This window comes from Toxoplasma gondii, chromosome XII (assembly GCF_000006565.2).
Source record: "Toxoplasma gondii ME49 chromosome XII, whole genome shotgun sequence".
Taxonomy (NCBI): Eukaryota; Apicomplexa; class Conoidasida; order Eucoccidiorida; family Sarcocystidae; genus Toxoplasma; species Toxoplasma gondii.
Window position 1 is genome coordinate 387,791 of NC_031480.1, and position 23,944 is coordinate 411,734.

The 23,944-nt window shown below is 51.5% G+C and overlaps 3 protein-coding genes across 3 annotated transcripts; 2 read left to right on the forward strand and 1 right to left on the reverse strand.

Moving 5' to 3' along the window:
- Positions 1 to 653: 653 nt before the first annotated feature.
- TGME49_307770 (fumble protein) lies at positions 654 to 11,930 on the reverse strand. Its single transcript, XM_018782532.1, has 10 exons — positions 9,198 to 11,930; positions 8,798 to 8,872; positions 8,322 to 8,533; positions 7,376 to 7,435; positions 6,524 to 6,650; positions 6,035 to 6,122; positions 4,935 to 4,997; positions 4,186 to 4,278; positions 2,080 to 3,091; positions 654 to 1,927 (listed from the first exon to the last, which is right to left on the reverse strand). Exons 1-10 carry the CDS (start codon positions 11,053 to 11,055, stop codon positions 1,838 to 1,840), a joined length of 3,678 nt encoding a protein of 1,225 aa, XP_018634769.1. The 5' UTR covers positions 11,056 to 11,930; the 3' UTR covers positions 654 to 1,837.
- Positions 11,931 to 13,750: 1,820 nt separating this feature from the next.
- Positions 13,751 to 15,739, forward strand: TGME49_307780 (hypothetical protein; the record flags this gene model as incomplete). The annotated part of the gene is made up of 1 exon (XM_002371864.1): positions 13,751 to 15,739. The coding sequence occupies one exon, from the start codon at positions 13,751 to 13,753 to the stop codon at positions 15,737 to 15,739; it is 1,989 nt and encodes a 662-aa protein (XP_002371905.1).
- A 214-nt stretch (positions 15,740 to 15,953) lies between these two features.
- Positions 15,954 to 21,163, forward strand: TGME49_307790 (hypothetical protein; the record flags this gene model as incomplete). The annotated part of the gene is made up of 2 exons (XM_002371865.2): positions 15,954 to 20,326; positions 20,830 to 21,163. 2 exons carry the CDS (start codon positions 15,954 to 15,956, stop codon positions 21,161 to 21,163), a joined length of 4,707 nt encoding a protein of 1,568 aa, XP_002371906.1.
- Positions 21,164 to 23,944: the final 2,781 nt, after the last annotated feature.

Genomic DNA, 23,944 nt, shown 5'->3' on the forward strand with positions numbered 1-23,944 from the left:
CGGTAATGCCTCACGGGTCAGAGACTGGACTATCCGAGACTGTGGATTGGTTCGTCAGAGCTGATCGCCACCAGGAGTTCCAGGTAAAACCGACGATGACCCGATTTAAGGTGCGCTTGCGAAAGGTACGCTAACGGCAGCGCGATAATGTAATCTCAGAGACGTTGTACGTTTGCTATTGGTATGTGTTTGCTAATCATTCTCATGTCAGCCCCTAACACCGAAGCTCGATATCCTTATGTATGCCGGATCCAGGCATGTGCATTTCTACTACCCCATACGTCTCGAAGAGAAGCACATGGGCTGCTTCTTGTACGTGTGATTCCATGTCTTGATGGTATGGGGTGGGCGTATAGGTACAATTGAATAAGCCTTGCATATGTTAACATATCAACACTATTTTTTTATATCACTGTCGAAGCACTGGCAGCTGATGCAGGACGCTGTGACTACAGCCTCGTTGTCGACATACACACAGGACTGCTCACCGTGTTACGAACATCGAACAACCGGTTCGCACTGCCAGTGCGGCAACCTTGCACCTCCTACCTGTGAGTCTGTCCTAGTAACAAGTGAGAAGATCTAGAAACCGGAGGATCTCGATAACAAAGTCATTTAATTCAAGTACATGGCGTGAGCATGACAGCGATGTTCCTCTCCCTTCATACGAAGAAACCGGATCCAGTGTGCTGCTCACCCACGTACAGCATCTGCGACCGCATTTCGACGAAACATAGCATATTACGAGTTAGACGTAAACATGGAGTAGCCCGGACAATTCATGATCCGACAGAACAGAACTGCCCCTTTAGCAACGCCAGACCTTTAATTCTGAGGCGGACGACTGCGACAGGCCTTCTCATCAACGAAGCTCGACGGAGAGTACACAGAACGGAGGGGTCACAACAAGGAACAAGGGTACACGACCGCAGCAGGAGTTCCCTGCCACGGGAATGAACGGCTCACATCGGAATCGTCCAACAAACAAGTTCGACAAACGATGACGACACCTCGGGAGAACTAGGAAAAGACAGTGTGCCGTCCAGACTGCGAGACATCTCCCACACAGCCCGCGCAATGGCACGCGATGCGACAGTAACCTTGAAACAACCTGGAGCTTCTTGCATCCTCAAAAGCAAACCAAAGTACACAGAATTGTGTCATACATCCATCCGACACGAAACGCGTTGTCTGTCCGAATGACAATAACGCCACCTCCTCACCGATCGGATAAAGTCTTTGAGTTCCACTGAGAGCAAACTGACTACGCATTTGTCTCGATCCCGATGAGGCCAGGACTGTGACGACATCCCTGTAAGAACGATGAATTGGCTGCAATATATCCTAACGGCAATCTTCAAAACCATTTGTAGGCTTATTCGACGCGAGTGGCTTCACCGTTCAACGACAAAATTATGCAGTGGTCACGCGGGCAGTAAACTCGGCTGCAAGTACATTGCTGTACCCCTTACAAACGTAATGAGACGAAGGGCGCCGATGACTATGAAGGAGAAGCAGACATGTGACTGAATATAACTAGCAATAGCTTGATCGTACAGTACTTTTTGCTTGGAATATCCGAAGACTGATTAAGTCAAAAAACTGATCAAAACCTCGATGGATACAATGCGGCTAAAGACAACGGCCGGACAGATGCCCATCATGTGGCTTATGGCATGGCGCTCCAAGTCTACATCACACCACAAACTGCGCGAGGCGCCTGTCGCAATTGCTATTTGCTACTACGTTTGCCTCTGGGTTAGCACTGCAGACGAGAACGTGAGACAAGGGTCTCGAATGAACTCGAATGATGGCAAACGACGCAACTTCCCCTTGTCTAGCAGCGGGATGTTTCCACGGGGCATTCGTCGGCAGCAACCAGAGCTCCAAGCGCCCCCAAGTAGCCATCATGTCGAAGAAACAATACCTGCACGTAGACATGAGAGCAAGAAACACAGAAAACATGGATAAGGTTTGGACTTGCTAGTCGCGATTTGCCACTGTCCCATACAGATGAAATCTATATGGTGAGCCGCTGTGCTACGAATACGTCTAAAAGTGCACAAATACAGGACGCACCTCAAACGGTGGTGGCTGAGGCCAGGCCTTTGAGCCTGTCGGCAACACACGCTGTGTCGTTCGGTCGTTTCGTGTCACTGGCCCCTGTCGAGTGGCCGCACTTCCCGCGCTCGCCTCCGCTGCTGCTGAAGGCTCTGAGTTGATGTTAGAATCTTGCTCTTGGGCTTCGTGGGTGGATTGCCCGCTTGAAAAGAAGGGAGAATATGGCAGGGTATTTTCCTGGGACGATATGGACAACCTTTGGTTGGCAGACTGCCTAGTTTGTGTGCTGCTCGCTCCCCCGCGTCTTGCCAGCACATGCGCCTGTGACCTTGCGATACACCCCTTTCCGGCTCTCTCTCCAGGACTGCCTCGTTCAGGCTCCAGCATACAGGTTGTTTCGTGGCTTTTATCCACTCCTGTGAAAACCTTTTCGTACGGCGGTTGCCAGTGAGAATGGTTGCACAAAGAATGCCCACAGCCGAGAGGTGAATGTGACTCCGACTCTTGTCGCCTGAAGTCAGCATCTGGTGGAAATGAGGGGAGGCGATTGTTATCACCCAGGACACAAACATCAGGAACTGCATGTGGTTGACCGCCACCGGCACTGCGTCCTGTGCCCAACGCTGGTGGCGCCGATTTACTTCTGGCACCCTTCTTGTGAATCCTGCGCGCATATCTGGAGCAGCAAAATATTTTATTTTCCGTTTCTGTTGCCTGTACCCAGCTGAGCAGAAGCCGAGGCGCTGACAGGTGTCCATCCCGCCCACTCTCAACAGGCGCGCGGCCAATTTCCTCGGTTTCCTTCTGAAACTCATGATTTGTCACTGGGACAGCTGTCCCACATGGCGAGGAACACGATAAGACTGACGATAAGTTGCGAGAGCAGGAAGGATCGACCGGCTGAAGAGACGCCGGAATAGACACGGACTGCGCCGCTGCATCGTACTGACGCATGTAGAAGTTGACGCCGTGTGTGATGGACTCCATCGTGAACTCGTGATTGTTGATGTATTTGCCGGCGAAGAAAATTCTGTTGGGCAAGACAGGAAAGGTAACACAACTTCAAGGAGGGTACCACACCACCACCATCTGCTTTCAATTCCCTCTAATTTGTAGATTGAATGTCGGCCACAGGCCTTAGCCAGGTATTTGTAGCTTCCCTTTGTTAACGAACAAATCGCTGGATACGGCAATTTGCTCTGCTTCAGAGACACCTAGGACAAGTACAACAGAAAAAACGGATCAGATCACGCGGCAAACGTAGTTCGAACGACGTTCTTCCACGGACGCAAATACGCCGTCGTCTGACACAACTACTCGGGAATATTTATATGATACAGGAGAACGACAGTGACACGAACTGAAGTGGAAAGGATAAAACCAGTGGACTGCGGGTTGCTTACTGAACCGATGCCAGACACAACCCCGCAATGGCCAGCAACATGTTAAAACGCATCATTTCTCCAGTTGTTTAACTACCCGTTCCTTGACAGGCCGGAACGTTCCTTCTTTGTTTTGTTGTACATCTCACAACACGTTCGCGTCTACTGCTTTCATTGCGAGAGATTTCGAATCTGGAAAAGGCGCCAAACGTCTGTACTAGAAGAAAGTCTTGAATGATCTATCACTTGATCATGGCAGTTCCGACCGTCCCCATGTGTTTCCTTCACCACACGGCGACTCGACGTTTACTGTGGAAGTCGCCCCTTCGTTTTCCCGCTGCTTCACACTATCAAAAATGCGCCCAAATACGGTAACACAAACACTAACCACCGACAAATAGAGCTACCAATTCCATGCACTCCCGTCTGTAATGGACGATGAATACAAACATCCCAGTTCTGAAACCTTTCGTTCGAACGTGGGTGTACACACGACCCCGAACGATTTAGAAACTGAACAGAACACATACGTTCAATAGTCCACGTCGCCAGGCTGCCCGCGAACTTCACCTTGTTCAACTGCGAGTGCCATGAATCCCTTGTACTGAGGGATGCCCAATTCAAAGTCACGGACCGACACCTGGCCAACGCGTCGATTTACAGAATTCGACTTGAATAGGGAAAACTATTCGCACGTGAGGACTTTCAAAATCTCTACGAGAAAAGCTCATCTGTATCCTACCTTCGAACACCATGGGCAGTCCCAACAAGGTACGCAAGGTAGCCAAGATTGTAGCTAACCATGTGGATCAAGCTCCTGGCAACGTCCTCTTTCCTGCAGCCATATACCAAATGGCAAAATCGAATACAACGCACGCTTCCTAGAGAGCGTCCAACTCACTCGCTACACAGATAATGCGGAAAACACGAGACATGAGAAATTTAAGAAGAACGGTAGTGGGAGCAACTACGGACCCACCAAACAGGTGGAGACATATATGCCACGTGACGCTTGACCATGGCACAGCGTGGTAGAATTTGTGAAAGCCCGTGGACTATTCATGAGGCAAAACATGAGAAAGAAAAATGCCTAACAGTGCATAGTGAAGCTCGCCATTTCAACAGGGTCGCGCCAGAAGTGCAGAGAGGTTGGCTGAGCATCAGCAGAAGAAGTGACTGTATCAAAGGGGCATGATCTAACAACCACCGACGGGGGCAGGGGCTACTCAGAAGAATAATGTTTTTTGCAGTTACGCATCGATGGACCACAATGGAAAATACAGTATTTAACAAAGTGGAAGTCGTCCGGTTTACCATGAATGGAATGAAGCAGTCCGAAGAAGTACACAACAAAGGCACACGTTTGGTGCTGATGACCGAACACGGGTCAACGTCGGTTAAGAGAAAGCCGAGAATTCGCCAGGTAGATGACTCGTAAAGTACTAGTGTGTCCGCACAGTCGAAAGCGGATACTTTGGTAGGAGAGCGTACCTCAAATTCTTTCTCAGAAGATTTCCGTCTTCCTGGGATGTCATGAGATACAGACGCCCGAAGCTGATTGATAGAAAAGCAGGGCATCAACAAAAAGGTCTGATAGTGGATTCATGCTTCCTTTTGGAAATGGGCAAACTAGTATGTCCCCTCCAATAGTCGTGGCTTGAGTGAGTTATCATGCAATTAATACCCAGTACCTGAAAAGCCCCGCTCTTGCCACGGCCAGCCTTACAGGTGTACTGCAATCGAAACAACATCCATTTCAGAACCAAGCCTGTCTTCAATGCCTCTTAGGACGAAAGTCTCCTAGTGCATACAAAAGCAGCACGACTGCGCTGATAATAAAAATATGAGTGCGTTTGTAATCGAAAAAGACGAGTCTGCCCTGAAGCTGCGACACGCGCTGACTGACGGACAGGACAGACCAGGAGTGAGCATATAACGACCGAGCGTTCTACACTTTGGTAGATCTATGAACCATTCCCGTCGGATCGGCGTAAACTACGTTTTCGTACACATGCCGGTTGGATGTGCGTGCTCTGCACACATGAAGACAACGCGTGGTCGCTTGTCGGTGGCGACAGAAAAACTCCAAAATTTCCCTTGTAACAAAAGAGGGGAACCAGGTAGCGCGCCTCTGCGCCGCCACGTCCACAGTGAAGTAGGCAAAAGTCACTGCCGTCCGTGAATAGCTTTTCGGGCTGTCTGCTGATTCCGGAACCACCGTCTGATAAGGGCTTAGCCATGCATCGCTGTATTACATTAGAACCGTACACTGTGAACAAAATTCTATGTGAATGCTGTGGACCATCACCCTTCTGGACTGCTCAAGACAGCAAAGTATAGGGCAAAAAGATAATATAACATATAACTCCATTCACGGGGATTGAAAGAACTTTCAGAGACACGGGTCCAGCTTTCTACTGCGGATGTGGCAACGTCGTTGAAGGAATCAATATTAGTGAACGACGACGACACCCCCAAACCCCTCTTGATATAGTTTAGTAGCGGATATCCTACGGTCGGCGTTTCACAAGGTAAACGAAAGCCATTCTATCTTATATGGCTGGAAACACAGCATTAGCAAAAACACCCACCTGCTTGCAAGGGTGTCCGCGGGCAGACACCGACTGCCTGCAGCGTCTCCGAACAAATCGCCAACTTTGAGGTCCAGCAAATCCGTCCCTGAGAATAGACAGCTCACACAATATACGGAGACCTTTATCAAAGAGATGTCACTCACGTACAAGGGACGGATCAACACGGAAAGTGTAAGGATGAGACTGTAATAAAAACACGCAGACGTGGTCAGCAGCTTCCGAACAAACTTGGAGTCGCGAAAATGTACGAAGTGATGTTGCACGGCTGGGAGACAGTCGTTTGTACTGGAGGGATCGACCTACCTAGGTGCACACCCACTTGTTGCTCGGATTCTAGCATTAAAATTCCTTCATTCTTCCTCGCTCCCCCCCAGCTTCTCCAGTATTTCCAATGTCGCTCTCCTTTGCGCTCCTATTCTCCCGGGAAACCAAATTCGTCGGCTTCGCATCGCTCAACTAGCTGCCTTCCCGGATTATGGCGCTTACCTCTCTGGGACAGCTTCACAACTTGCTTGAAGGTCTTCGCGTGAAACAGGAGCCTCGCCAGACCCAAAACCGTGCCACCACCGATGCACGTGCCAGTGACACGGACGAACGAAGACGGACTGGTCGCCTGCGGCGTGAGCCAGACAAAGTAACAATTGGGGCATGACAGGTGCCTTCGGCCTTGACACCCGGCAAACGGTCTGGCTTTTTCGTGTGCGTTCATCGCACGTAGACAGCACTTCTGAAGCAAGTGCCAAGGGTACCGAACTGCTCCATGTGCTACGGGCGCTTAAGTCCTCCAAGAGTGTTTGTCACACTGCATATAGGATACTCCGTTGCTTGCTGGTTGCCAGCACGCCAAAAAATACACATAAACGACCGACTGAAGTGAGGGAGATATATGCGGAAGACTAAACATACAGTTGACACACGAGCGCACGGAGAAAGTTAACTGTAAGCACGCTAGCGAATTCTACGGATTTGCACATTGCAAATTGCATATTTGGCTCACTATTTTGCTCAGGCGACAAGAGTCTGACGCGTATGGGACGGGCTGCCCAGGCGGAATACTTGCCAATACGCATGTTGGAAATATATAGGTGCACTAGTCGGTAGTTCAGCTGCTATACGTCGTCGCGTATATCCTGTTCGGTTACAGATCTAAATGAGGCTTCCTAATGTGTACCAACCTACACAAGTGATGGCGTTTTGTTACGAGACAAGCGCGGGGTTACAATTAGTTTGCATGTGCTAAACATTTTCCAGTGAACCCAAATTTGGCGCCAAGGGACAAAAGCTCTTAACCTCCTGGTCACCTGCAACTAGAACGGTAGCAGGGTAAAAAGTTCTCACCTTCAAAATCGAGACGCCAGAGCCAATATTGACAACGAGAAAGGGATAAAGGGGCGTTGTCTGAAATCACAGCAAAACACACACCACAAACTTTACGACCAACACCATGAATGGAGACACAAAATCGCACTGAGCTCTCCTATGTGGCGGGTGCTTACGGAAGCATATTCCTGAAGGTCGCGTTCGCGGCTTGAAAATAACAAATCGATCACGAATTCAGTAAATGCGGAAACAGGCATTTGCGTCGCAAGGCGAAGAGACGGTGGTTAGCACATCTCCAAAATTTGAAAGCTCGAGCCAGTAAATGTGTGACCGATCTTCAAGATAGAAGAGACTATTTACTAAATACAACGGCAGGCTTGGACTATTCCTTGTACAACCCGTCCTTTGTTCATTTTCACTCTCCCAAACCGCTTTAAGTTCCAGGTAACACAGGAACACCTCCGAGAAAACGTTCGTCGAAGACGTGGACCCCCTCCCGTCTTGCGTACATATGTACATTTTGGCAGTCACCTTCCCGAAATGTGTCTGAAATGAATACTTACGTCTATCTATCTAAGTTAACGACAAAGGATTTGGTAACGGTGTATGTATACCTACACGAATACATTTCAGTCATATTGTTGTCAGGGCTATCGTGGGATTCGTTGCATCCTCTGCGTCGTGTTGAGTCGCACACAAACAGTCGCCGGATGCGCCTGGCAGATGGCTTTCCCTGAGAGAGCGCACTGGCACCCTCTTTCAAGACTATCCCTCCTGACCGTGTATGACAATTCTCTCCCCAACATCTCTAGTGCTTTTCACGCAGATGTATGCGAGTTATCGAACAGATGTAGACAGCATTGACACAATATATACTTCAACACGCACTGGTATCTGCGGACGCCTGGGCGCATGTGACGATATACCCATGAGTGGTGTTTCCTCTCCCCAGTTCTGTGCGTACCACGTGCACATGAATTCGTTGCTTCTTCTGCAAGTCGAAACGGAACACTGAATCGGTCGAGGAGGCTAAGCAGACCAGCCCTTTCATGATGCTTTCCATTTCATCGAGCTTCTTCAACTGTACACCAAGTCTCTCCAGAAAGAGCGCACTGAACTTGTGTGCGCCACCACCTGTCGCTCTCAACACAACTCCAGGCTGTGCGAATCCGTTTGCTGCAGCCCCGCAGGAATCCGAAAAAAACGCAAAACACAAGTCGATGACATTTAAGACAACCCACCACCATTTTGCTCAGGCAGATCTGCAAGGAACACCAGGGTTGTTTAAAAAACGGAGACACGCAAAAACGGAAAGACCGCGAGACATACTGTCGGACGCGCGAGTCTTCCCTCATGGACAACACTTTTAATCCCCGAGTCATCCCTGTCTAGCTCCACTTCGCAACCGCCTCGCAGACACACTAGCTGACCCAGACTTACCTTTTAGAAAATGCAAGAGCGATGAAACGTCCTTCGTGTGGAAGTACGTGAACCTGATGACATGCTCCGGAGTTGCTGCAATCAAAAATACAGTGAGCAAACACGTAGCCTTTCTGGAGTTTCACATCTTTGACACTTTGCAACCGGTCGTGGCCGTCAACCAGAAACTGTAGGACACAGATGCAATTCATTATATACAGTAGAACAAAAACTGACTATACTTCGACTTCACGCGGTTGTCCGGTTGAGGGAACACAACAGAGTAGCCCGCAGGCTTCCCAATCGCGCGGGAAGTCGTCTTGTCCCCCCCTGCTGATGGATGCACTGTGAAAGCGAGAGTACATTGTAGAAGACAAGACAGCTTCACCTAAACCCAGCTTTCACCCCCAAATGCCCTCACCTCTGATTGTCAGAGACGCTCGTGCTTTTCGATCGCTTCGACAGTGGCACCGGACACACTGACGCCTCCGGCCGCCAGTCAAGTCCGGAGTGTGTCCCGGCACATTTTCAGAGACGGGAGGTTCAAGCTCGGCATGCAGCGGCATTCTGTGGCCTTCGTCTGCGGCCGAATCACCCGGAAAACTGTGAAGCGCAGGGTCAGGTGAAGCTGTTGACAAACGCGGGGCCGCAACTGTGCACGGCGTTCGCTGACAGAGGAAATCCGCAGTCTTTCCTAAAGAACGTTGCACGAATGAAGCTGCGACTTCAGACTGGTCAAGCGAGCCTCCGGGTTCATTGGCTCTCGCACACGCCGGTACCGGTGCGCTCTCTTGAATCGCAGAAGAAGGTGCCCGAGTCCTGGGGCTTTCGCGATCTTCACAACAGGCCTCATTCGCGTGTGGTTTTTTTGAAGCAGAAGTCGCGGACGATCCCTCGTGATGGTCTACAGTGTCAATGTCGGAATCGCTTCGACCACGAAACTGCCTCTTCGCACTGAAACCCGTCCCGGAGTCCTGCGTATCGCCCGCTGGCGTTTGGGGGACATCCGTCGTTCCGGTTGCGAGTGAGTTTAGCTCACGTCTCTGGGCCCCAAGGGTGGGCGACAGTTGCTCTGCATGCCGCCAACACTTGGACGTTATCTTTGGCGTCTGATATCGATCTGAGGCGCAGGAGTCACCCGTGGCCCCAGACTTCGTGACAAAAACGACTTTCGCGAGAGTGCCGCCAATGTCCACAGCGCACCGGTCACTCGGGCCCCCATTCCTCACAAGCTCGAGCAGCCGCGCCGCCGAGGCTGTCGTGAGGCACGGCGGGTGATGCGGCGGATACAACACAAAAGCTGGTGAGAGGCTCCTGCGACTCCGCGACGGCCGCTGGGCAGGAGCGGCCGAAACGGAGGAAGGCTGGCGCGGCTCAGACGCGGAAGAGCGTCTGCGCGGCAGCGACCGCTCTCCGCAATAACGGCATCTACAAGGGCGGCAAAAATTCCACGAATAGCTTCCAGGCCCCCGGCGTGAGCTGCCAGGCAGGCTCAGTGGGAGGGCGGCGGCGAGTAATCGCTCCGACCTAACTGGCGCGCCCGGGTCAGGCGGGTTGGGTGCGTCGCTCGGCGTGGCTTCGAGGTTATTCGAGTTAGGCCGCTGCCTAGCTGCCTTGCATTGTCGCAGTTGGTCCAACTGACACGGTCTCATACCGGTGCCGCAGCTGCAATGGCAGCGACGATGGTTCACAAACGCAGAGGGTCCTTTCCGGCAACCCTGGGGCCTGCTCGCCCCAAATCCTTCGTCCCCAGACCCTTTGTCACCAAACCCTTCGCCGCGCCCCGCTGCAAGAGGGGAAAAGAGACGCGGATTGCTGGCGAGAGAGGAGACGCATGCCGGTTCGTTGCAGCCTGTCCAGTCCCCCTTTAGCTGTTGCGTCTCATCCGGCGCCGACGCCTCGGCGGCTGCGTGAACGCTGTTTTCGTCGCAGACGGACGAGGTGCAAGGGCAGTTACGGCAGCTGCAGTGATGGAGACATCGGTCATCGCGGCGGGGGCAGGCGAAGGAGTGGGGACGAGAGATTTCCGAGAACAACATGTCTCTGCTTTTCCAGAACGAGGCGTCGGGGTCGACGACTCCTGCCGCACTCTGGGAGCAAGCCATGGAAGCCCGGGGATCACACTGCTCTCGCACTGGACACACGCAACGGCTAAGCAGGCCCGAGGCACCGTCTTCGGAAGGCTGCATTAGACTGGAGAAGAACGCTTCTCCGATCTTGTGAACGGAAAAAACCGACCAGAACTCCAGCACATCGACTCTACAGTACACATGGGTCATCCAGATCTGCCCAGGGCCGTTTCGAGTGTTGCATAACGGGGAGAATCCCGTAAAGGCGTGAGAGGGATTCGAATCAGAAGATACACGTTGAGGACCATCGGCGCTTCTTATAGAACAGAGTGCCGTGCACTTCGCAGCAGAACAACTCGATGCAGCAAACGCCGCCGTCCGAAAGTATCCGAAGGATACACCTGCGACTGTCTACGGACAACCGGGTGGAACTCGTTTCGTCAGCTACGAGTGCCGAAAGATCCGAAGCGCCCAGCCGAAAAGCCGTTACGAGATTCAGAGAGAGAAAGACGGGAAACCCTCGCGGTGTCTACAGGACTATTACTCTGCGCATGGGACGAAAGAGACTCTGTTGGAAAGAAGATTCCGCTGTTTGAGCAAACAGGCAGCAGAAGCGACTGAGACTCTGTCTGAATCCGCACACTCAGCTCCGAGACGTGCTCTTGTGTCTTCCACCTTTGTCTTTGCTGTTCGGTCCACGAAAAGATCTTAGGCTGCAACGATGCCGCTTCCATCCCTCAGAAGGGGTGTCGGTACACAATTAGATCCCGCTGAAATGCAAACATCCGTATTTGGATGTCGATCCTCGTAGTGATCCTCGCATTTCTGCCGTAAAAACCTGGCAAACATACTCGTCTCTGTCTGAGCTTGTCTCAAACTCTTGGTCACATATGTGTACGTGCAGTAGTTACATATAAATAGACCCGCTTGTTTTCGAGTATGGAGTGATAATGTCTCAATGTCGCCTTGCAATGGCTCATCGAAAAAATCTGCACACGCCGAGTGCCATGGAACAAAGAAAATGCCGTTGCATCAGAAGGCGAAGAGGGAACGAAGAGCGCGAGGTTTTACGGGTTTCCCGTTCCAAAGCCATCGAAGAGATATAGAAAATGGAGGGAGGCCAATTGCGGAGAATCGACGAGAAAAGAGGAGAACACGGTAGAAAAACGTAGCTAATCCGTCCGTCTCCAAGTGACTCGAGGAAAAGCGCGCCAGCATGCATGCACCGGACACTCAGCGTTGCTGATTGCCGCGCATAACAATGCACAACGGGAATCGAAGTTCTAGTATTTTTGCTTCTGTCTCCTGCATATGTCGAGACACCCAGGTAGTATCGAATGGTAAGCAACTCACGAAGAGAATTTCAGCAAGCAGGGCGAGCCTTGTAGAGAGCTTCTCTGGTATGCTTACCGAATACATCTTCAGCAAGATACGCTTTTTGTGTTCCGCGGGGCGAGCATCGAACAAGCTGGATAGCCGCTGCAGTGGAGGGACAGTGTGCTCGTAGAGGGACAGAAGCAAGAACTTTCAAACGTCTTTAACGCTTTTAAGGGAAGGATCGAGAGGATATGTTGTAGCTCCGTCAACAGTTCCCCGTTGCCAAGCGAAAAGTCTTCGATTTTGTGTGGGACCGTCACAGCATATGCCTCAGTGTGACTTCTCCCAGGCCCCGCACCAGGGATAGCAGCTCTATTTAGGAATATAGTTAAAGCATCCTTTCTACGCGCGGAACAATATCTGCTGGAAGATGATATCACTGAGGACGACTGGAATTGTAGCGGAGACGCCACTCAATGCTGAGTGAAGACGTATTCTAGATCATCCGATACTACTCAGAAACGAAGCTAGCGACAAATGTAGTAGCAACTGCCAACTGGTGGCCACATTTCCTCCTAACGAGTGCTGGTGTACGCTCAAATATCATGCTTATCGCATATGAACTGCCAGCAAAACGCCGGAAGCGGACGTTTCTTGCACACAGCTACTGTTTGTCGTAGCATCCGCAAAATATCGGAGAAATGCTGGTTGGCAGGCACTGTGGGAAATGGTAACGGCGTTTTCAATATAAATACAAGGGTGGGAAGTAACAGACAAAATGCGCTTAGGCAAGTGAAGAAGTTCAACTTCTCCCAGGATCTCTTTCCAACGTAATCTGACTATACCCGTCGCCTTGCAAGAGTGTTGTTCGATTTATAACTGTTAATGTGCATGCGGTTAGTTTGTGCATTCAAGTATTCGCCGTTAAACACTCGCACGTGGACACGTGGCGCTTCCCTATTTGAAGCAAGCTGGCTTTAATGTCCTTGCCTGACAGTCCGCTCTTGTTTCTGTGCTGGCACGGATCGGTCTTTCGCGGCGGTTGAAGTCTCGGGAACTGTACCAATTTTTTTGGTAGAGAACAGTTGAGTTTCTGCTCGCCCCAAGCTTCTGATCCAGAGCGCCGCACGGAAGATGCTAGTTCCCTCCTGTCCTCTTAGCACAGAAAAAAGAGTGCTCTGGACAAACCGATGCCGCACTGCTTGAGCAAGACAGGTATATCTCTGCCAGGCAGGTTGGGAGGATCTTACGCTCAGTTGGCAATGCACCTTTTTACGTGACTAAGGCAGCACCAGCGAATTCGCTTTATGACGCGTCATGTTGGCGGTTCATTTGAGGCCTTGACTGTGAAACGATAACTTGGACATGGGGCCGAGAGCAGTTCCTGTGCATGGAATTAATGAGAAGACGGCGGAGACACCTGACCAGATACTTGATGTATCTTCAGCGTTGTTCTTCGATATTTGTGCCTCTGCATATGTAGCAGAAGAGGTCGTCGCAAGCTGGATGCCAAGAAGGTCCTTCTCCTCTCAGCCTGCAGGAAGTATCACTCGCCGTTCCGTGCCAAGTGTTTTTTGTGTAACCAGAGATGGGGATGGAAACGTCTGGCGACGGAGAAAGGCTGTCTTCGGCGGCATCTCGTCGTGCTCCCCTCCAGCAAGGGGCACGCCCAGACAAATGGCCACAATTGCCCTGCATGATTCCCGATCTTGTGGTCCCCGAAACCTCGAAAAGCATTTGGGAATTCCGATCGCCTGCCCTCCCATGGGATCCCATCGGTCCCCCTGGGAGTGGAGAAGCACCCAAATGTTTCGTCGACGCAAAATTTCTTCGCAGTGCAGTGCCGGCGAAGATAAGGGAACGGACAGCTGGCTGGAAGAGGGCACCAAGCTGCTGGGACCCTTCGACTTCACTCGAGGAGTACCCCGCTGTCGATCTTAGCTTTTCCCCTGGGGCGTCTGGCACATTGCCCGAACTGCCGAGCGATTCTGGCAGCAAACAAAAGCAACGCGTTGGACGGTCGGGTAGCAATCGTACAAAAACTGAAGCTCCAGAAACGCGCGACAACGACCCGGCACCTGTCTCGCTGCAGAGAAAGGGAGGATTAAACCGTTTTGCCGACAGCCACATCGGAAATACCTCGCAAGCTCCCACCGGAGGCGGCAAGAAACTGTATTACGCTGATATAGGCAAGGCGGATTCCAATGCAACCGGGTCTGCGACGTCAGAAAAGGCTGCGGGGAAGGCAAATGGTGGACTTTCGGAAACGTCTCTAAAGCTACTGATGGACGACCGCCTGTTGGCTTATGTGGACCTGGAGGCCTTGCTTGTAGAAGGACGACGCGGTAATCAGCCAGTGGTTGTAGACCTAGACGCCTTTCTCAGCCGCGATGTGGGGAGCATCGTGACACCACCAGGTGCGCCTCTATGCGTTGCTGGGATAGCTTCTGCATTTAGCGTGATCGCCGACAACGCTGTCCTCCTTCCCAAGGGCACGTTTCTCTGGGAATTAATCTACCCACAGTCTGAATCTGGCTGGCCGTTGTACAACCCTCAAGGCTTGTATTATGTTAAACTCTTCTTACGCTCGCGGTGGTGCTTGGTGGAGATCGACGACCTCATACCCTGCGACCCAGCCCACAGGCCTCTAGCACCTCTGTCCTCTCAAGGCAAACACGAGCTTTGGCCGTTGCTGCTTACTAAGGCGATCTGGAAAGCATTCCAGGGAGAAATCGCGCTCGGCATGTCGGAAATTCCGATACTCGAGGCCCTAAGTGGAAGAAAAGAAGTCGCTTTTCCTCTGACAGCTGGAGTCATACGGCACTTTTTGAATAAAGGCTTTTGGGCTAGCGTCAAGATACGACCCACAGAGGCTCAGACTTTCGATCGGCGACACGAAACAGAAACTAGCCAGGGATCGACTGATAGCCATGAAGATGCGAGTGTCACATTTCTGGTTTGCAATTTGAGTCCTGAAAACTCGACAACCCAGCAAGTCTGTCTGCGGAGCGGAGCGTTCTCTTTAAAACGAGATTATCTTCAGCTACACAAAAGTAGTAATGTCGTTCAACAGCGATTTCGTGAGTCCCAACCTACAGCGAAACGGGTCGTGCCCGGTGGGCTAAGCTCGACCGACTTTTTTTTTCCGGAGGAGGAGGGAGAATCCGAAGAGGAGTACGGCGGTTTGTTCTCTGTTGTCAGCTCGGACCATCCAGAAAACAGAACGGAACTTATGACTCAGAGAGCCAAGGAAGAATCAAAGCGGAAGGCGAAGGAACTTCGAAAGGACGATCGCGGGCGCATCATCATATGCAAGCCATGGGGAAAGCTACTAAAACATTTACTTGGAGACGCCTTACCGCATCCTCTGCCTGACGCTACCTTGCACGACTTTCTTGCCGAAGAGAGCAGACCGAACACATTGAGGCAGACAGACACCGAAGGCACATTTAGACCGCCCAACGGAGTTGGGAGCCTCCAAGACGCCCACGCCACCAAGATTAACAGGCAAAATGACGTATTTGGAGGCCCCTCTGGCAAGGTAATCAACAGAGAAACGACACTCCCCCTCAGCTGAGACTGCACGGAAAATACGGGAGACGACCTGCCTCGCAGACAGCGTATGCGGACGAACAGAGGCGTAGACGGCGTCAGATAATGATGTCTTATTCTCATAATATCCCGGAATGGGTGATAGCTGGTTGGGGAGTTTGCCTTTCTTTTGGGGCTAAAAACTCGCGCTCCGTTCTGATTGTACTACCATCTCCACGTGGGCGAGTTTTTAGATCATGATGACCAGAGTACGGCCTTCTTTCACAAATGGGCTGTTTCCGAGAGCCAAACATTATTTCACCTGTGAAACGCTTATGCAAAACCCACAGGGGCGACAAAGCATTGATAAAACATACCCCGTCATCAGATTCAGTGAAACGATCAAGAAGCGCGATGTCTTGCCAAACACACTGTTGCCGTGTTTGGGTGTTCAGGCGAAGCCCCCTGGCCAGGTGCTGGCAGATATAATCCAGAGATGGCAAATGCCATGGCCTGTGGAGAACGTGACCGATCCAGTTGAAGCAGCGGGTATCACATACGACGGAACTGTGTGGGTCTCGTGGAAGACGTTGACCGAAGTCTGCCGATCGGAACAGTTGTTTGTGTACGTCCCATCAACTCTTTTCGAAACAGTTTCGACTAGTGACTTTTTCGACTACGAGCAATCCGTGCTCCCTCGCCAGTTTCCCCTGCGCGCAGCAGTCTGTTACATAAACATACCACATCTGGGGGACTCGGCGGCTGAGAAGGAAGATGACGCATGCAGCGGAGCCTTAACAGAAAAGCACACCGAGGGTGACTGTTGTCGGGGAGGTAGACCTCGGCGGCGCTGCACATCCAACAACATCGTCGTACGACCTCAGTTCTCACCGTTTCCAGTTCTTCTTGAATTTGACGCCCATCCACCCATCCCCCAAGCCGACGACGCTAATATACAGCCGGTGCATCCAGCGGAGCAGATGGCACCCGCACCATATCTCCGTTTACCGAAAGGAACCGGAGGACAACCACATTTCTATCAGGGCCACAGAGACGCTCAAGCGGATACCATGCCAACCCATCTGGGGGGCTCATGCCTTGTCCAGAGCGCGCATTTCTTCCTTCCTGAAGGAAAGAACCTCAGTCCTCAGGTGGAAGGGTGGGAGAGGCTGGCCTGCCAGAGTATCGACGTCTTCGCGCCGCTTCTTGGACCAGAAATGCGGAATGCTGTGGCACAAGGCGTCGAGCTTTGGCGCGCTCGGGAACGCAGCCTCATTGGGGGGCGGGAGACAGCGGCGGGTTCCTTAACCGGAAAGACAGGGGAACTATACACCAAAGACGCCGACTGCCATCTCGCTTTCTCGTCGTTCCCCACCTACCCAACGAAAGGCCATGCACTGGAAATGTGTGCCGGACCAAGGTTCCTTACGCTTGACGCGTCGTGCCGCGCGGTAACGCAGCTGAATCTCTGCCAGGGACGGCACGCGTTTTTTTTCTGGCTGGATTCACCAGCTGGAAGCAGCGCTTTCCGTATGCACTGGCTACCCGATAAACGCGAGAAGAATAGCACCCCTCCGGAGCCGCCTCCGCACACGCCGGCAGGAGGCACAAGTGCGAAATCAATAAAGAAGCAAACAGGCGACATTGGGACGTTTTCCAAAGACACGGACACAACTGAACCGTTTGACAGTACATCGTGCCATATCTTTTCTGTGGAAGAATTCTTGGAAACTTTCTACAACGTCCATATTGACGAATTCCTCGTAACGGCGCCAGAGAGTACGCTTTCGGGTCCCAACTACACGGTTTGGTTCAAAGCCGTGCTTGAGATTCATTCAAGACTCAAGTGCAGGGACCCCTCCCCAGTTGGCGGTAATGACTCAACTGCTAAAGCAAACGAACCCCTGGAAGCTGACCCTGACCTCCCAGCTATATTTGTGACTCTAAACCTTCCGCACGGAGGGCTGGCACCTTACCTTCGCATGTCAATTGGTCAAATGCGCACTCGACTCCCGGGGAAATTAGAAAATCCCGCGGGCGGGAAGTTCGGCCGTGAAGGAAACTCTTCTGATTTCTGTGTCCTTCCTGCGGAAGGTGACATGCCAGCGACGGGAGAAAGGACTGGCGCTGTCGCTCTCGAATCAGAGCTCAGAGAACTCCCTATTTGTCCGATGCTCCGCATCGATCTACATGAATTGACCACACGCAAGACTGACTGGCAGGATCAGGCAGGGAGTGATGATGGCTGCAGAGCCAGCCACGAACAAGTTACTGAACGCTCACAGTCTTACTTGCTCTTACTTGAGTCAGCGCTTCCCAGCCCCATGCCTCGCGTCACCTTTTCCGTAGGGATCGGTGCCCGGGGTTTGGAAGTCAATGGACTGGCAAGAAAAGGCGACAGACAACGAAAGCCTGTTGCGAACTATGGCAAGCCACCGCAGTCGGCTCTCGCTTCGACACTGCGCATTAGAGTGGACAACATCGCATTCCGATCGTCTTGGACTGACCAAACACAGACGAATGGAGGGAACATCGTCCTCAGAGAGCGCATCATCCCCAAGACCTCCACTACAGTAAGTGCGTCACTGAGAGTTACAACAGAGAAACTCGAGGGTATTGTCCTTTACGGAAGTATTCTCGAGATTGAGCCACAAGGATCATCCCAGCAGCAACTTCAAGAAAGGGCTCCAAACAATTTCGTGCAGACAACCACTGGCAGCGGGCTCAATCCCGTAACGCCTCGGCAGCAACACCAGCAATCGAGAGCGCACAGCAATGCTTCGCCATATCTGTCAGGTTCTCAACCTCGGGTGCCAGTCGCCAACGAGGAACTGCTAAGCCCAGGGTTCAGCCAGCAAACAAGTGGAAAGAACGGCTCCATCATGAGCGAAAACAGTCTCAGTGCAATGAGTCGATCGTCCTGTGCTCCGACACCAGGCAGGTATCCTACACCACCTCTGGAAGAAACGCTCACAGAGTCTGTCGGAAGAGACACTGTCATTTTTCCCCACATCCAGCTGAATCCTCGCTCCACATATGTTATCCAAGTCGTTGCACGAAAGTACAGACCTGTAACACAGCAGAATGCGGCAGTACCCAGTTCCCAGTGCGCTCCACGTCCTGGGGATGAATGGGATGGCACCCGTTTCACTTGTCCGTCGGACATCAACTCCTCTATGCCAAGTTGGTCAAATGAAGAGTGCTGGCCTGCTGAACAAGACGAACAAAGCGGAGTGGTTGACAAAAAATTTGCTTCACAGAGCAACAATGTGGAGTTGATTCACCTGGCGGAAACAGCGTCGGCAGAACGACTTCGAATGGCAGCACCGCTTGACGGCGGCTCCTGGCGCTTGGATGTCGTCGCTACAGGAGAAATAGAAGTTGCCCAGGATGTGTGTCGAGCTGCCTTCGACAACCAGTTACTCTCTTTCTGGAATGAAAGGGACTCGAGCCGGGCGGAGCGAGCCAGGAGATCTCGAATGGCGTTTATGGCCAGAAAAATGAAACAGAGAGACTTTGTCTTGTCCGATCTGATCGACCCGCCCGAAGCACTTCACTCACTCGCTGCGTTCCGGCAGACGGTGCTGTGGAAGCTGGAGATGACGGAGGTTCAGCTTCTTTGCCTGCTTGCTCGCGGAGCATGTCCACCCGAGCCAACTGATGACTGTTTTTCACCAGAGCCCATTCTTTCGGAAGATATATCTGCCGCAGCTTTTGCACAGTGCCAGCTGCTTCAAGATGCAACCGAGGCAACCGAAACGGAGCTCCAGGAATTCTTTTTTTGCGAGCTAGACCCGACAAGAACTGGCACAGTGAAAAGTGCCCTGTTTCTCATGTCACTTCAAAGCGGCGCGGCCATGCGGAGTGCACGGAAGGATTTTGAGGAGAGGACGGCGAGCAATCGTCAGGCGAGAACCACAAAGGGAGGAAATTGCGAGAAGAAGTCAAAGTCCGGTGGGGCCGAGCGAGATACCAAACGACCAGGAGCAGCACAAAAGTCACCCGCAAGCAAACTATCCAAAGGTGACGATCAGAAAAGAGAAAGCCAACAACATTTTTACTCAGAAGCACAAAAGGAGTCCAATACTGCATACAGCTGTGTGACGCTCCGTCAACCGCTCACAACAACGCGACATCGAAATTTGAAGATATCTCAGTTCCTCAGCAAGATAGGTGGGAGACTCCGCGAAAGGGCCGTTACTGTACCCGGAGTGTTCAGGATGATTCAATTGGGGTTAACAGGGGAACAACGAACATTCGCAGCTGCATCCAAGGCCACTGATGCACGAAGTGAACTACAATACAAAGTTCAAGAGAAACTGGCGGCTCTGAGAGAGTCTATTGACCGCATATCCACGCGAAAAATGTTCCATGCACAAGAGGAGAGAGGCGTGTTGACGAACTGGGACCCGGTTGCAGAGCAACGAGAGTTTCTCCGTAGTGTTCAGCGGAAACGACGAGACGTTGCCTCGAAGGTGACAGAGATATTGCAGGAGGAGACACAGAAGGAGATTCGAAAAGAGGAATTACAGCAACTACTGGAAGAATGCCATGAAATCCAAATGTGGTTCTTTGACAGTTGCCTGATGCAGAGGCTGCGCAACCAACATACAGCCGCCACAGCTATGCACAGGTACGTCAAGACAGTCCCTGTAACACTGCCTGTTCCTCGTGCAGTCGAGAGAGTGACTGGAAGAGAAGTAGCGAAAGAAAGTCACAGCAAGAAAGATTAAAAGAGAGCATAAACCAAGCAAGCTGCTGGGTTCTAGAAGTCTGAATGGGAGCCGCTCGAGCGACATCTACCCCATGTGCGCCTCATGGCATCGTCTGCAGATCAGACAGCCTACACCTTCGAATGCCGAGTATCTCATCTGACGTTCTTTCGCTGTGTACTGGTTACATCCCTCGAGACTATCTCACGGTGCACGCGAATCGTATCTTCCGCTGGATGTCGTGCAGAAGTTTCTTGGCGAAAGGACACGCCCAGTGATTGGCACTGGCCCAACTATGTCATAGAAGTGACAGTTTTCTCCAGGTACACAGAGCCGGGAGACCACGCGGCAAGGCTGCCTTCTGTAACGATTTACCAGAAATCCTTTGTGGTACATATGCACCCACTTTTGTGCGTTGGCTCAGGGCTCAAGAAATTATTGATAAGGATGCACATAGTTTCAAGAAAGACTCAGACACAGTCCGGAAGCTAGCACGGCGCAGGCCTGAAAAGGAGAGTCAAAATGAGGCTGTGATCGAGAAAAAAGACAATCCTCTCACGGACGAAGATGTGGACGAGCTTGACTCGCTCCTTCAGACGCTTCAGGCGTTGTACACCTTCACAGGGGCCGTGCGACCTCTTAACAGTCAAAAAGGTTCCGCGTTTTTGGACACCGCCAGAGAAGCACTTTCTGCTATGAGAGCCCGCTCGATTCCCTCAAAAATGTCTTCTCCCCGACAACCTGATAAAACTGCATAACAAAGGCTCGATTTTAATGCTGTCAGCTCCCCAGCCAGTTCTTACGCCCCCGTGCACTGCGGAACCGATAGACGATGGCATCGCCACCAGCTTCCCTCAGCGAGGGAACAATCTGGCAACCGGAAAATTAGGGGCCACACCATGCACAGCCGAAAGTGACACCAGAGAACTCTCCAACAAGGCACGCGTTTGTGCGCCACCTCCATCGCGGGTCCCCCCTTACCTTGCGTAGAAACCCCCGGCCCTGCAGGAGGTTCCCCCCTACTACTTTGAAGATTGGGTCTGCTGTTATTTCCGTGGCTACTCTGCTAGAATCTTCAGGATACTCGCGTTCCACATTAAATGTTATTATCAACCGTGTATAGAACCTGTCTTTCACGCGCACGCAAGACGCCGAGTTATTTGATTGTGGGATTTTATATCAGTAGTGCATACAACAAATCGCATTTAGAAGGGACTGGCATCTCTAGCTCGTTGAGACCAGGGAACGAAACACTCTGCGAAGGCACAAAGAAGGTCGCGTTGGCAAGGAGCGACGCCATATTTGTGTATCACCAATCTTCGTCACCTCGAGCAAGTTTCTCGTACTTCGCCTTGTGCTTGTTGTAAAAAAAAATGAACCACACTGGGCTTCCAAAAAGAGAAAGAACAAAAACCGCAAGAACAGTGAAGAAAACCCCTTTTCTAGTTGCAGTGGATTTCTCAGCACGACTGGGCGCTCCGTAGCAGTGGGCGTATTTGTCACCGCGGAACCTGAACGCCGGAGCATCTTTAGCGTTTGCGAATGCCCCCCCATTTAACAACTCCGTTAGGTTGGGAAAACGATTGATCATACAGTTCGGGCCTTGTTTAACCGTCACACGGAGAGGTGCCTGAGAAAACGGATCCCTCAAGTGCCGTAGACAGAGTCTCGCAGCGGCAGTTGCGATCTTCTTCGTGCTTTGGCATCTCTCCTGCAGTGACTTTTTTGCACCGCTGAGCGAGAACAGACGGTTTCCACTCATTGCAAACGCATACACATATCCTATAGTGCAAAACAGGTCTACTGCCAGGTTATGCGCTGGCAAGAAACGACAACATATTCACAGACAAGAATCAATATTCTACCAGGAAATTACCGGCACATGCGATGGGAAACGAGCCATCCCCCTTCAAGATGACGCTCGCCGCTGCGTTCTCCCGTGCAATTGGCCCAGAACAGCCGGGAAAAAATTGAAGCAAGACTGTAGATGATTACGTAATGAAGCTCAAACATGACCCTCAGCAAATTATTGTAAGCACCAGCAACAGTCGGGCTTTCTGCACATGCAGCGGCGCGTGCATGCCCTGTAGTTGAGAGAAGGAAAGGTAGCGCTACATGAACCTCGCAGCAACAGCCTGGTTCCACACACTGACAGTCGGGCTTCTCTATAGTTTCGCCTCTTATACGCGCTCCTGTTCAAACAAAGCGATAAAACCAATTATGGTACTTCCAAGTCACGTATCGTTCGAGAGCACAGTCCCGTCACATAGTAATGTAGTAACAACTCTGGGCCCGCAAGCACACCGTTTAATACGAGAGTGTGCCGAGCGCACTCAGAATCCGAACGACAAAATAAAAGCTTTATGGCAGTCTTTCTTTGAGCCCGGTGGTGTAGTCACACAGGTGACTTGTAAACAGTGAGCCATCACATCCTCCCACGTGACATATGCCCTATGTCTGATTTGAGATTGGACATCACCTGTTGCGCTTCCTTGTTGTTTTTGGACATGGTGCATGCAGGCGCATTGGTTTTCTGATGATTCTCGTCATGCTAGACTCACCGCCTCCGCCTCATGAGCATCTCACGAAACACACTTTTCCCTGTGACCCGCAACGTTCAGTTGTTCCCTGCAGAACATCGGCGTGTATTGCATTTGCGCGAGAAACTTCTGCGACAAATGAGCTGGTCGTAGTGAGTCCAAATAATCCGTTAAATGCCGCCATCACTGTCCTTGGATCTAATCATTACCACTAGAATAGACTGGCCCTCAGGCCTGAGTAGAAAGTCTCTTTCGAAAGAGGCGGTAGGTGTAAAGATATGCGGCAATGTGATAAAATGTTATGGCATCCTGCTGGCCGACGTACGAAGTTTGTTGCAAGTGCGCGTGATGAATGTTGCACTCTGCCGGACATTCGTCTTCCTCATAGTACACACTGAGAACTTGTCAACAAAAAAGGAGTGGTTCAATCACTAGTTTCGTTATCTACCGTACTACGGGTTGAGTTAGGTTGTCGGCAGGCTACCTTTGTTTTGGATGTTTGAGGATGAAGAGCGCATCACGACCACACATTGCTGCAGCACAAGCTCGTGTTTGTAACCGTGTATCTACTACAAAAGCAGATTCTCTAGGTCCAATTGAGGGTAATGTTGAAAGCGATAGCCATGCAGGACGTGGGCGAATACGGTTGGGATGAGGAATTGGCCCAGGCAGGTCTGCACGAAGGTTTCGTCTCCAGCGGGAGTCTAATGGAGTGATATAAGCATGAGCTGTTCGCTCCTCTAGTCATCCTGAGGCCGGTCCTCCCTTGACCTGCGCTGTACCAGACCCGCAGCTGGGTCCGGACTAACCGCAGTCGTTTTCGTCTATTCGGCGGACTCCACTCCCGCCTGCGTTTACTCATTACCATAAACGTGTTAATGTAACTGCTACTACTACAGGCTGACTGAAAAGGTCGTTCCGCTGAATCGTTCGTCCCTGTCGCTAGATGACCGCGGGTGCAATGTCGTTGCCATCTTTAGCAGATAGCACTCTCTGGCA

What these genes read in the sequence shown, in the direction of transcription:
- TGME49_307770 (XM_018782532.1), bottom strand. Translation starts at nt 11,055, where the DNA reads ATGACCCATGTGTACTGTAGAGTCGATGTGCTGGAGTTCTGGTCGGTT. An exon ending in GCTCTTGCATTTTCTAAAAG is followed by an intron (nt 8,534 to 8,797) that starts GTAAGTCTGGGT and finishes GCGGGGCTGCAG; the next exon opens with CAAACGGATTCGCACAGCCT. An exon ending in TGTGAAGCTGTCCCAGAGAG is followed by an intron (nt 6,123 to 6,523) that starts GTAAGCGCCATA and finishes GTCTATTCTCAG; the next exon opens with GGACGGATTTGCTGGACCTC.